At 36.1% G+C, this 14,018-nt stretch overlaps 2 protein-coding genes across 2 annotated transcripts; both read right to left on the bottom strand.

Moving 5' to 3' along the window:
* Window positions 1–1,143: 1,143 nt before the first annotated feature.
* On the bottom strand, window positions 1,144–5,894 carry LOC114532916 (tetratricopeptide repeat protein 28-like). Its single transcript, XM_028554502.1, has 5 exons — window positions 5,446–5,894; window positions 5,298–5,364; window positions 4,541–4,623; window positions 3,890–3,971; window positions 1,144–3,749 (listed from the first exon to the last, which is right to left on the bottom strand). The coding sequence occupies exons 1-5, from the start codon at window positions 5,892–5,894 to the stop codon at window positions 1,713–1,715; spliced, it is 2,718 nt and encodes a 905-aa protein (XP_028410303.1). The 3' UTR covers window positions 1,144–1,712.
* A 1,259-nt stretch (window positions 5,895–7,153) lies between these two features.
* Window positions 7,154–8,597, bottom strand: LOC114532915 (zinc finger MYM-type protein 2-like). Its single transcript, XM_028554500.1, has one exon. The coding sequence runs from the start codon at window positions 8,453–8,455 to the stop codon at window positions 7,154–7,156; it is 1,302 nt and encodes a 433-aa protein (XP_028410301.1). The 5' UTR covers window positions 8,456–8,597.
* Between the last annotated feature and the right edge of the window lie 5,421 nt (window positions 8,598–14,018).

Here is a 14,018-nt window from a genome sequence, read left to right as displayed (position 1 = left end):
CTGAATCGATCTGTTCTAAACGAGTTTGGAATTGCGACTTTCACGACAAACAAGGTTAGTACTTAGCGTAAGGCGTATGCTTGTATTTTGAATTGACCAACTTTTATAACACCTGCTATAATGTAGATACGCGTTTCAATGTATAAAATAACACTAGAGACAGTGCTGCATTTCAGACAAATATTATGGTAGAGCAGCATTTCATTGCTGATGTAAAAAAGGTTTCTTAGATATAACTATTGCCTAGCCTAAGATAAAGAACGGCAAGGAAATACGGAATCAATCCTAACACTGAAACCTAAAACTATTGAAATCACCTGTTGTTAGCAATTGAATGTCTTGTTCTCGAATTTTTCCCATGAGGATTAACGCAACTTATAATATGCTAAATACAATGAATTGCCAGAGAAGGAGGCACATGTTGACATGTTGAAGGTCATGGTGCTTCAGTTGTATATTCTTCTAATATATACTTCAGCACGAGGGAATGGCGAAAACACAACAAAAACCGCCAATAAACAAAGACGACATCAAAAAGTTGTATAAAACAATTATATTTCTTGACTTGACTTGACTTGTATGTTAGTAGCTGTGTCAGGATGGCCTTTTTTCATATTTTCTTAATCTAATTTCATGAACTCTTTGAAGTGACTCTCACATGAAATTTCTCATCTCCTTTTGTGTGTATGCACTGTCGTGTATTGTATTATTGTATTATAACTTTGTATTTTGGTGGACTTTTCTGTGAATATAAATATGAATAAATGAAATGATCTCCATAGGCGTCCATACCATTTGCCATTACCATTGCCATCTGCCATTACCATTGCCATCTGCCATTACCGAACTTGAAACGGAAATGCTTTTGTAATTAGTACCTAATCTAATTTTGACAATGTTTGTGGGAAGGACGAACGCAGACGAAATTGGTACAGTACTAATTTTAGCTGTATCGTGCGGATAAGATGAATGTCAAGTGAAATATAGAGTCGAGTCTTTAATCACTTCAGTTTTTTTAATAACATATATATATAAATTAGACGATTATATATATTTAAAGATTATATAAGATAGAATAATACAAATTTATGAACCGTTAGTGTAGCAATATCATATGAAGAGATGCATATATAGAGCGGAGAATATTATATTGTTGCGCGGAAATATGGAATTTATTTCGAGTGTTGAAGAGAATATTGCTCTTCAACTCGAGAAAGAAAGCCATATTTCCAAGCAGCCATGTAATATTCTCGGGGGTTTTTTATGCACAAATTATAGCAACAAATTCAAGAACTGGAACGTTTTACAACAGATTTTTTGATTGGTCAAACATATTTCCTACGAGGTTTTTGATTGGCTAGCGAAAAGGACATTTTACAGGTAAAAATATCGTATATATTTACGTGTGTTTTGTACACTGGTATTCATATAGCAAAATTATATACTAGATACTGGAAACTTTTATATTGCATATTTAATTACCCGATATAGATTATAAACGTTTGTTCAGGTTTGTTCTTTGTCCTGCACAGGTACATCTAAAGACATGCATTCAAGACCTCACAGCGCAGGACACTTACGACAGCCTTCTAAGAACTCCACGAAGTCACTAAAATAATTAAATGACAGGCACTAGGCAGATAAATGATATAATATGGACTAAGTAATCGAATATTCAGCTAAAATTTTCTAGAATGTTAATATTCTCTTCTCTACAGGTATTCGCTCCAAAATGGCGCCTTTATTTGTGTCTGTTCAGGACTCGCCCTAATTTTCAAAAGATCTTGCACATGAGAAATATCGAGGTAATATTCAGCCATCTCAGGATGATCTTCTCCGAATTGCTTTACTAGGATTGAAAGAGCTTCCTGTTTGGACTTTAATGCTGACTCGCAATCCGCCATTTCTTGTTGTACAATCCCGATTTGAAAATAACTATCAGCTGTGTCGGGATGAACTTCTCCAAGCAATTTCAATCTGATTTGAAGAGCTTTGTTGTGCGACTCTAATGCGGATTTGTAGTCTCCCATCTCACATTGTGTGGCTCCAATGTCGCCGTGAATACCAGCAGTGTCAGGATGATTTTCTCCATGTAAATTCAAACTGATTCTCAGTGCATGCCCAAGAGAAACTAATGCAGACTTGTAATCTTTCATCTCGCGTTGTGTGATTCCCAGGCTGCGATAACTAAAAGCAGTATCATCGTGGTATTCACCATGAAGTTTCAGTCGCGCTTGTACGACATCTTTGTGTAGCGTCAGTGCTTTATGGAGGTTCTTTGCAGAACGTTGTGTGATACCAATTGCCCGACACGTTTCTACAGTGTCAGGATGTTCCTTTCCATATAGTTTTGATTCAATTTCAAGAGTGTTTTGATACGATTCTAATGCTAACGTGTAATTCTTCATCCAGTCCTGTATTATCCCAATGCCGTAATAACTACTAGCTGTGTCGGGATGATCTTCTCCAAATAGTTTTTTTCTAATTGCACGAGCCTTTTGCTTCGATTTTAATGCCGATTTGTAGTCTTTAATCCAGGTTTCTGTGGTTCCAATGCTGTCATAACTATCAGCTGAATCTTGATGATCCTCACCAAATAATTTTAATCTAATTTCGAGAGCCTTTTGTTTCGATTCTAATGCCGACTTGTAGTCTTTCATCCAGGTTTCTGTGGTTCCAATGCTGTCATAACTATCAGCTGTATCTTGATGATCTTCTCCAAATAATTTTAATCTAATTTCTAGAGCTTTTTGTTTTGATTCCAAAGCTGACTTGTAGTCTTTCATCCAGGTTTTTGTGATTCCAATGTTGTCGTAACTGTCAGCTGTATCTTGATGATCTTCTCCAAATATTTTTAAGTTTATTTTAAGAGCTTTTTCAAAAGATTCTAATGCTAACTTGTAATCTTTCGTCTGCTGTTGTGCAACCCCAATGCTGTGATACGTTGATGCAGTGGATGCATTATTCTCCCCAAACAGTTTCAGTTCTATCTCAAGGGCATGTTGACATGTTGCTAATGCTGCCTTGTAATCTTTCATCGCAAGTTGTGTGATTCCAATGCAATAATAACTGTCGGCCGTATCAGGATGTTCCTCTCCATAATGCTTTAATCTAATTTCAAGAGCTTTCTGTTGCGACTCTAATCCTGACTTGTAATTTTTTATCTTATACTGTGTGATTCCGATGCTGTTATAACTGATAGCTGTGTCAGGATGATCTTCTCCGTTCAGTGTTAATCTAATGTCAAGGGCTTTTTGATGTGACTCTAATGCTGATTTGTATTCTCTCATCTCGATTTGTGTGAATCCAATGCTGGTATAACTTTGCGCAGTAGATGAGTGATTCAGTCCAAACAGTTTCAGTCTGATATCAAGGGCGCGTTGAAATGCTGTTATTGCTGATGTGTAATCTCCCAATTTGTGTTGTGCAACACCAATTTCATGATAACTATCTCCAGTTTTACTATAGTGTTCAACGTTGAGCTGTAATCTGATTTGTAAAGCATGTTGATGAGATTTTAATGACGATTTGTAATCATGTAGTTTTTCTTGGACGTAACCAATGTAGTAATAACTATCACCAGTGTCACTATGGTATTCCCCATGCAACTTTAATCTGATTTGTAAAGCACGCTTGTGTGACTCCAATGCTGACTCCCAATCTTTCAATTTAATTTGTTTGACTCCAATTTCGTGCAATTCCAATGCCAGTGCTGAATCCTGCTTGACCATTTGTGTATGTATTTCTCCCTACATAAATTTTCCAAGCAAGCCATTCGTGAATATTTTATATTTCAGATATGTAGGCAATCATCTTTTTGTTACGAAAGAAAGACGTTAAGAAGGAAGACGTTTCTATTGCAGAATTTATCCAACCAAAATTTGCTTACCTCGCTATCTTTATCACCACCCCTGACATCACCAATAAAAAGACTTTTGATGTCGTCACCAAAATTATTCTTAACCTGCGACCTGCGTGATATGAGTGTATTAAATTGAAAATATTAAAGTCGAGCTAAACGTTAACACTTACGTTATTTCTTAGCTTTATAACTTTTTACGTTCTCTATTATTAATTTTGTGTAAATTGAAGCATATTTAGTTTTTTAACAATAATACTGTTTGAAAATACAAACCCGCACATACAATGGGTGCTGATGTCACAAGTATTTTCGCTTGAATAGCGGTAAATGGGATTTAGGAGACATTGCTAATTTCGGCATAGTTGCAAATAACAGGGAAGACGTAAGGTCGACACAGGCCGTATGCGAAGCATTAACAGGACGCGATATAAATTAGCATATAAATTAAATTCTAGAAGCAAATTTGGAATCTATGGACGCCAGAGCTCTCAAAATGTATTATCGTCTCGTAATCTACGAGAATATTATGATAGTTTAAAATTTGTTTGCTTTTGGAAAATAAAAAACGTCGAAAATTCGCGCCGCGTTGCCAAATCGCGTTTTGTCTGTGTGGGACTTTAAACTGGAGACACGGATCGTAGGATATTTTCGAAATATTTTTGGCAGCTATATACCTACCTGTTTATTTTATAAGCCTCTTGTCCGTTGTCGTCTCCTCGGGAGGAAATGTTTGATTTCTCTGCCAAGACCAAACTTGTTTCCTTAAATAAAAAAAGAATGGAAAGGGTTAAATTCTTGTTGATACATGTTGAAGCCCGCCAAATCACATTTAGTTTCGCAGGTTGCGACATTGTACAGTTATACTTAAATACAGATAATTAGAATACAACCTCATGAAGTGTAAGGGGTCACAAGTGATATTAAGCGAAATGCCCGTACTATATGCATAAATTTTCCAAAACGCAATTCAAAATTAAGAATTCTATACAATCGGCCCATATTTGTAGGTGTGGTTAAATATGGAAATATATGATATGGATTCTTGCCTTCAGGAGGACATGTTAAACTAACTTGAATTTCATAAATTTTCGTGATACTTTGTAATGTAGGTCGTAATGGAACAGTTTATTGACGGTGTCAATTAATTGAGCGTGTTTCAGTTGAGCGAAGCTTGGTTGAGAAATAGGCTATACGACATCATTTCATTTTAATAACTGTACTCGTTATAAAGTTATTTGGAGTTAAACTGGAGTACTTTCTCTTGGCATTACCCGGTTGGCAATAGCTTAGTATTATTCAAGAAGTGTTTACTCTCAATGTGATCGGAAGTTGACACAAAAAAAACTTCCATTTGGAGAGTTTTGTTGGCAAAAAAAGTAGAGTGGGAAAAAGTTTACTTCAATGTTTTCATTATGATGATTATTCCATGATTTACCTTAATATTCTTCTCCAGGTTACTTTCCGTAATGTCCAAATTGCTGATTTTCTCACAAAGATGAGATCTGTATGAAACAAAAATTGATGTAAAGATGTTTTGAACTCTTAAACAGTGCAAACATTGACAGGAATCTTTTACTATATACCTCTTTTTTATAGCTTCTTTTGTTTGATTCACCTCCTCCATGTTTTCAATCTTCACCTTCATTCCTTCCACTTTAATTCCAACCAGCGAAAGTTCTTCCTGCAAGCGTTCCTTCATTCTTCCTGATTCGTAATCCGCCAAGACTTCAAGAAACCTTTCGTCTGTGAAACAATGTAACTCAACGTGCAAACTTCCTTTTCGAGTGTCGGTAATCTTCTGATCATCGCGTTTGCCACCCAGAGCTTTTTTAACTGCGGCGTCGACTAGTGGTCTCAATAAATTGTAACTAAAATACATAGCTCCAAGACCCAGGATTACTTTACCAGCAGTTTTGCACGCTTCTTGAGCAACTACTACATTGTCAGTGCTGATGGCGATCACAAGTTTCCTGCCAGTGACTGATGCAGTAGCTCGTAAAGCCTTTCCAGCTCCGGAAAATGCTCCCGCCATTCGGAAAGTGTTTGTTCTAGAAATATTACCAAATCAATAATTAAAAGAATAAATGAAAATACAAGGGCTAATGTTACGTTTTTCGCGATCGTATTTGGTATTTTTCTGCATGAGACATTAACTCTATTAACTATAACTATACAACATGAGCTTCTGCGATTCATATATAGTTTTCCATGCAAAATTTTTCGATAATCATTATTTTTTCCTGAGTTTCTATAAATATAATATCGCACGTAATAGAATTACGAGAGAGTTGAACCAATCAGAGAAATGCACCAAATCTAGGACACGTTACATATAGCCATAATTGCAATGGATTATATACCTGCATGGTTGCTGTGAACTTATTAACTTCAATTCGTAGTCTTAGATTATTTAGTTTTTGCCGTTTACAATTTATATCATATGCTTGATTTAGCCAAACGCGAAGAAGAATGATAAGACATTTAGAGGTGCTGTATTTTACACCAATTTTCTCTTAAGAGTTTTTAGGCTGATGAGGATATATGAAAAAAAAAGTTGATAAATATGTATATGAGTACAAATTAAGTACATAACGTGCGAAATACGAACACAACAGCTACTTACAATCCGTAATATATCTCATTGGGTATTACCCACATCTACTCAATGGACGACTTGCGCTTTAGACTAATTTCTTACCTCGGCGATAAAAAGGACATTTTTTCAAAGAGCTTACTAAAATAAGTAATACTGCCAAGTTTGACTGCGAATTGTTGTAAAATACGGAAAATGTACCCTTGCGAAGTTGTCGATTTTTGTATACTTATGTATTACGACAGGAAGTTTGTAACTAAATTAGTTATACACATTTCCGCACGTAATACATAGAGATTACTTCATGGTTAATGCGTGCGTACGATTTTTATTCACGAGTTGTGGAATATCCTAAAACGAACGAGCGAGGTACGAGCGAGTGAGTTTTAGCATATTCCACAACAAGTGAATAAAAATCGTACGCACGCATTAACCATGATGTAATTTGTTTATTTTATAAATATAGAGATTTCTTACTTGAAAAAAACTCGCAAAATAAAAATTTTGACTTGGAAGCCAATCTAGTGCATGCATGTCTCGATGAAATCAACAACACAAAATTAATCATTCAAAGTGAAATTCAAAATCACAAAATATTCTATAAATGACAAAGCCAAACTCAATTATTCTCAACAATACTATCAACATATAAAAGACTTTGAATTTGGTCCTGTAACAGCTAGTTAAATAAAGTTAATCTACTCATTGTCAGAGTCGCTGTCCAAAGGTTTCAGTCGCTTCCAAGTTTGTTTCTTCGCTGAATTTACTGAAAACGTCGGTGACTGGTTGAGAGTATTTATGTTTATGGAAAAATTGCCGCCTTGAATGACAGCTCCACTAAATAGATCCATACTTTGCTTTTGAGCAGATGAGGAGGACGAGCGAGCCGCTGTTTCAGTCAGCGAGGATGACGAGTTTCCTGCCGCCAAACCGCTCAATAACTTGGACATATGCATTTGTTGATTTGTCGACACAGTGCTGTAGTTTTCAATACTTTTCAAATTCTTATGGCCAGAAAGCTGGGCAATTTGTGTGGGTGGAACATCACTCTCACTGAGTCTTTGGACCATTGTTTTTCGGCCGCTGTGATTCCGTAGTCGGCTGTTCTCAATTCCTGCATTTGCAGCCATCCTCTTTACTAAACTATTAAGTTTGTTCACGCCTACGGCAACTGGTTTAAACCACGCTTTAGTTTCGGCGGAATCTGTAGCTTTAAAATTGTTAACTGACAAGTAAAAGGGGGCATCATCGTAATTCATTTCTCGAGGTCTTTTCTGTGAGAAAAATTTATAAACTGCAACAGGATCTTTTTCGCTTCCATCGGTTGCAAACATTTTCGGCGGAACTGTTCGAACATCACGGTAGTCTGAACCAGTCCTAGTTTTCGTTTGCCTTTCATTAAACTCGAGATATTCTTGTCCTTGGGCTGTTTTGTGAAGCTTCACATCTCCCCAGCACGTGTCACGATGTTCCTTGCAACCTCTGAGACCAAAATGAAGACAGTTGTTTAACCAGAGTGTGTTTAGCAATGCCTCAGGGCTTTCAATACCGAGTAGTTTCCTCTCGTATATTATTTGTATTTCCTCATTTGTCAACGCTACCGATGCGTTCGGCTTGTTTCCTTTTCCCTGTTTCTTTAGCATTTTTTGCTTAGACCTGAGGACTTTCATCGTTTGTTCGAATACCAAATCGTTTATGATGCTTGAAGGATAGCTTTTACTTTTTAAGTGCCGTTCAAAGCTCGCTACTAAACTTCGAAGCGACGTTGGCTCGAACTCCTTGCCGTCTTTCTTGCGAACTGACATAATAAACTCGGAAAGGTACTTGTTTAGTACCGTTGCTGGGATTTGTTCAATTTTTCGCTCTTCGCTTTTCGTTCTGAGGAAGCTTTCAAGTAAATGAACATCTCTTCGAGTTTTTTGCCAAGTACTTTTATTTTCTTGGTCTAAAATGAACTTTTCAGCAGAGCACGACTGTGAAACAAATCGCTTTTCGGCCATAATTTTTTGGCTTGTTGACAGAAAATAAGTGAGTTTTTCTTCACCAGTGAAATTTTATCGTTCGCGAATTCTATTGGACGAACGAAGTTTTTTCACGGTGAAGAAAATCGTTCGCGTTTCCTATTGGCCGAAATTTTAACAATACGATTTTTATTCACTGTTAATTCTGTGAAGAAATCTCTATATCTATATGATAAAAAAGTATACAAAATTTGCCAGCTTCGCATGGCTATATTTTCCGTATTTTACAAAATTTCGCAGCCAAACTTGGCAGTCTTAATTATTTAAATAAGATCTTTCTAGCTGGGGTGATTTATTTTCCTCTACTTACATCGATCAAAAGTTAGTCTAAAGCGCAAGTCGTCTACTGAAAACACAAAGTATTACCTGTGTCAGACTATAGGCCCACACAGACCAGACGCGATTTGGATACGCGGCGCGATTTTTCAAAGTTTTTGATTTTTCATAAGCAAATAAATTTTAAACTATCTGCATGATATTCATGAATATTGTCCAACGATAATACATTTTTACTCCTCTGCCGTTCAAAGTTTATTTTTATTTATTTACATGCTTTGTCAATCCTAACCGTTGATCCCTACAGAGCTTATTGCTCCATTAATAGGGTACCTAAAATTACATTATACACAAACAACGTTTACAAGATAATGGTTATTTCGCTGCCCCTATAGAAACAATCAGACATTGTACAAACTGTATTCGTCTCCTAAGACTATTACTAATTTTGAACAGTGGAGGCTAAGAAGCTCAATAGATTGATTAGAAATACTCTGAGGTCAGCGAATCAACTTTTACATCGCATTTTATCAACAAGTTTATAAACAATGGAAGACATGAATGACATTTAACACAGATAGTTTTAAGAGATTGCGAAACATCAATGTTGTATACGGGTTCAGTCATCTTATTGTAATAATCCAATAAGTGTGACTTAAATTGTCCAATGGTAACATCTGAGTTCTGTTGTAATAGCTATTTTGATATGTTGAGGTGTTTACTCTTGGTATGTTTATACTAACGCTATTCAATGCCTCGCTCCTTGTGACACGATTACTTGATTTAACTTTTAATTTCACATTTCTTTAAAGAAGTGCATTAAGTCCAGGCAAGTAACTAAAAGGGAATAGCCCTGCTCTTAACAGCCAATTTTTGTAGCTTGTTTTGGATCAAAACGGCAATGACAAGATGACTCTTGTTGCACGTCTTTGAACTTTTTCCATTTCAAGGATTAGAGAAACAGACTGTGGTGACCAGACTTGCAAGCTGTATGCGAATTGACTTCGTACCAAGGTCAGTCATGTTGTTGGACATGTTATACGAGGATCACTCTTGTTGTTATAGACATGTTATACGAGGATCAGTCTTGTTGTTATAGACATGTTATACGAGGATCAGTCTTGTTGTTATAGACATGTTATACGAGGATCAGTCTTGTTGTTATAGACATGTTATACGAGGATCAGTCTTGTTGTTATAGACATGTTATACGAGGATCAGTCTTGTTGTTACACATGTTATACGAGGATCAGTCTTGTTGTTAGACATGTTATACGAGGATCAGTCTTGTTGTTAGACATGTTATACGAGGATCAGTCTTGTTCTTAGACATGTTATACGAGGATCAGTCATGTTGTTAGACATGTTATACGAGGATCAGTCTTGTTGTTAGACATGTTATACGAGGATCAGTCTTGTTGTTATAGACATGTTATACGAGGATCAGTCTTGTTGTTATAGACAAGTTATACGAGGATCAGTCTTGTTGTTAGACATGTTATACGAGGATCAGTCTTGTTGTTATAGACATGTTATACGAGGATCAGTCTTGTTGTTATAGACATGTTATACGAGGATCAGTCTTGTTGTTAGACATGTTATACGAGGATCAGTCTTGTTGTTATAGACATGTTATACGAGGATCAGTCTTGTTGTTATAGACATGTTATACGAGGATCAGTCTTGTTGTTATAGACATGTTATACGAGGATCAGTCTTGTTGTTAGACATGTTATACGAGGATCAGTCTTGTTGTTATAGACATGTTATACGAGGATCAGTCTTGTTGTTACACATGTTATACGAGGATCAGTCTTGTTGTTATAGACATGTTATACGAGGATCAGTCTTGTTGTTAGACATGTTATACGAGGATCAGTCTTGTTGTTAGACATGTTATACGAGGATCAGTCTTGTTGTTATAGACATGTTATACGAGTATCAGTCTTGTTGTTATAGACATGTTATACGAGGATCAGTCTTGTTGTTATAGACATGTTATACGAGGATCAGTCTTGTTGTTATAGACATGTTATACGAGGATCAGTCTTGTTGTTATAGACATGTTATACGAGGATCAGTCTTGTTGTTAGACATGTTATACGAGGATCAGTCTTGTTGTTAGACATGTTATACGAGGATCAGTCTTGTTGTTATAGACATGTTATACGAGTATCAGTCTTGTTGTTATAGACATGTTATACGAGGATCAGTCTTGTTGTTATAGACATGTTATACGAGGATCAGTCTTGTTGTTAGACATGTTATACGAGGATCAGTCTTGTTGTTAGACATGTTATACGAGGATCAGTCTTGTTGTTAGACATGTTATACGAGGATCAGTCTTGTTGTTATAGACATGTTATACGAGTATCAGTCTTGTTGTTATAGACATGTTATACGAGGATCAGTCTTGTTGTTATAGACATGTTATACGAGGATCAGTCTTGTTGTTAGACATGTTATACGAGGATCAGTCTTGTTGTTATAGACATGTTATACGAGGATCAGTCTTGTTGTTAGACATGTTATACGAGGATCAGTCTTGTTGTTAGACATGTTATACGAGGATCAGTCTTGTTCTTAGACATGTTATACGAGGATCAGTCATGTTGTTAGACATGTTATACGAGGATCAGTCTTGTTGTTAGACATGTTATACGAGGATCAGTCTTGTTGTTATAGACATGTTATACGAGGATCAGTCTTGTTGTTATAGACAAGTTATACGAGGATCAGTCTTGTTGTTAGACATGTTATACGAGGATCAGTCTTGTTGTTAGAAGATCTTCTTACAAACCCCATCATACCTTTTGTATGTACAGCTGATACTTCCATTTGAAATCAGTGGTTTTACCACTGATTTTGTGTTCTCGGTCGCCGGAGACGATATAAAGCAAAACTTGGGATGGAAATCTCATTGTCCTGTATGTAGCTACTGAGCTGTTGAACAATGTTTCTCAAATACCTCGGTAGAATTCTTGGAGTTAATGAAACGAACTCGTTTTGCAAAAAAAAATTGACGTTAAAAGAAAACAGTGGATATTTTTCCGATTTATAAGTCCGAGATCTGAAAAAATATAGCTACCAAATAAAATAAATTAATAATCACTTGCTAATAATCGTCGCTTCGTAAGGGCAAACGAAGTTGTCGTGACAAGCGAATCTGGTACCGTGTGAATTAACGCTGTCATAGCGAAGTAATTAGTCTTTATATTTAACAGGACTAAGGAATTTTAGCCGGCATTTTGTCGTATGTTAGAAAATCCAGCGTGGAAATAACTGCTCTCCATCTACAACACCTGCCGCGACACATTGGAGTATATGCGTAATTGTTGCGAGCTGAAAAGCACTTTCTACGCATTTACCAGAATCAGGGAATGCATAAAGAAAGTTGTCTTACCTTAAGCAATAAAACGGGGATAAAAATTTGAACTAATCCGTGTCTGATACACTCTCTAGTGACGATTACGATTTACGACGTCGCTGAATTAGGAAGTTGCAAGAATAATTGTGCTCAACAATTGGTATACTGTATTTTATGAAAATCCTTTGAAAAAGTATTTATTTCCAGGCAAAGATTTTGAAACTGTGCGCTCTTAATCACCAATGAAGCAAAGTTCAAATTTACTCACTACCCAACAATTCACATGCATCCTTACAGAATTATCATGCAGAAACAGCAGAACGACCAAATATAAAGTAGCTATACGACTTGAATGAAAATTGCCCATATTTATACTAAGTAACTAAGCCATACTACAAAGTCTAATATTTAAGAGTTTAGGCTTTAGCCTTTGCGCGTAAGAAACCGTTGCATGACAGGTTATTAAACTATATAATTCACAACTATTCGTGCAAAACGTAACGTTAATTTTGCGTATACAGATTAATATTCTGAAAGTTTATCACTGTTAATTTGAATGCGACCAGAACAGGTCAAATTTTGAAGTGAAAAGAAGACAGTGGATATTTTTAAAGTCCGAGATCTGAAAAAATATTGCTGCCAAATCAAATAAATTAATAATCACTTGCTAATAATCGTCGCTTCGTAAGGACAAACGAAGCTGTCGTGAAAAACAAATCTGGCACCGGGTGAATTAACGCTGCTATAAGCGAAGTAATCAGTCTTTATATTTAACAGGACTAAGCAATTTTAGCATATTGTCGTATGTTAGAAAATCCAGCGTGAAAATAACTGCTCTACATCTACAACACCTGCCGCGACACACTGAAGTAGATGCGTAATTGTCGCGAGCTGAAAACCGTTTTTTACGCATTTACCAGAATCAGCGAATGAATAAAGAAAGTTGTCTTACCTCAAGCAATAAAATGGGGATAAAAATTTGAACTAATCCGTGTCTGATACATTTTCTAGTGACAATTACGACGTCGCTGCATTAGGAAGTTGCAAGAATAATTGTGCTTCTTAGTAATATTTTGCATTTCCAAGAATGCATGCATAATGACGTGAGAAGCCGTGAAATCTGCAGGGAATTCTGGTCTTAGTATAGTAACGGTGGGAAATTTTGAAGTTTTCGAAGTAAAATTTCGAAATTTTGAAGGAAATTTTTTTCCGGTGACTACTAAAACCAGAATTCATAGCAGTCGTCACGGCCTGATACGTCATTATGCATAAGGCTTTTGTCTTACGGTTGAAACAAAATTATCATCATATCGATTAAATTATATAAAGGGGAAAATATGTGCACTTTTCAACACCTGGTTCAACACCTGACACGCAAAAATGTGGTTTTATTCCCTCACTATTACAAAAAGCTTGCAAAGTAATATTGTAACATATATACCAGTGCCATGTCAACAAGCATACATTACTTTGAGGCACCCAAATGCGCTATAAATTGTTTTGATGTTTTCGTTATATAATTTCATACAGTAGGCTCGTACAAAAAAGTAACCTATTTACATGTACAAGTTTGTTATTATGCCGTTCTTCTAGGGAAGCGTAAAAATAATAGCTAAATTATAGTGCTACAAATTAAGCTGACGGGGCTCCTGCATTGCCTGGCATGTCTGTCATTGACATTGTTGGCATCTAATTCTCTGTCATTGACATTGTTGATATCTAAAATTCTTTGTCTGTCAGAAGATTCTTAGACAAATATGAATCAGGCTTCAGCCTAGTTTATATATTTTCACAATTGTCTTGCGTGATATAATCCGGAAAAACCTTAGTTTCATTTTTAAACCGGTCATTGATTGTTAAATGTACCTAAGTAGAAATATTCCATTACATCGACCACCT

Source organism: Dendronephthya gigantea, unplaced genomic scaffold (genome assembly GCF_004324835.1).
Source record: "Dendronephthya gigantea isolate DGI-Jeju-01 unplaced genomic scaffold, DenGig_1.0 000082F, whole genome shotgun sequence".
Classification (NCBI taxonomy): domain Eukaryota; kingdom Metazoa; phylum Cnidaria; class Anthozoa; order Malacalcyonacea; family Nephtheidae; genus Dendronephthya; species Dendronephthya gigantea.
This window is presented reverse-complemented; position numbering and strand designations above follow the sequence as displayed.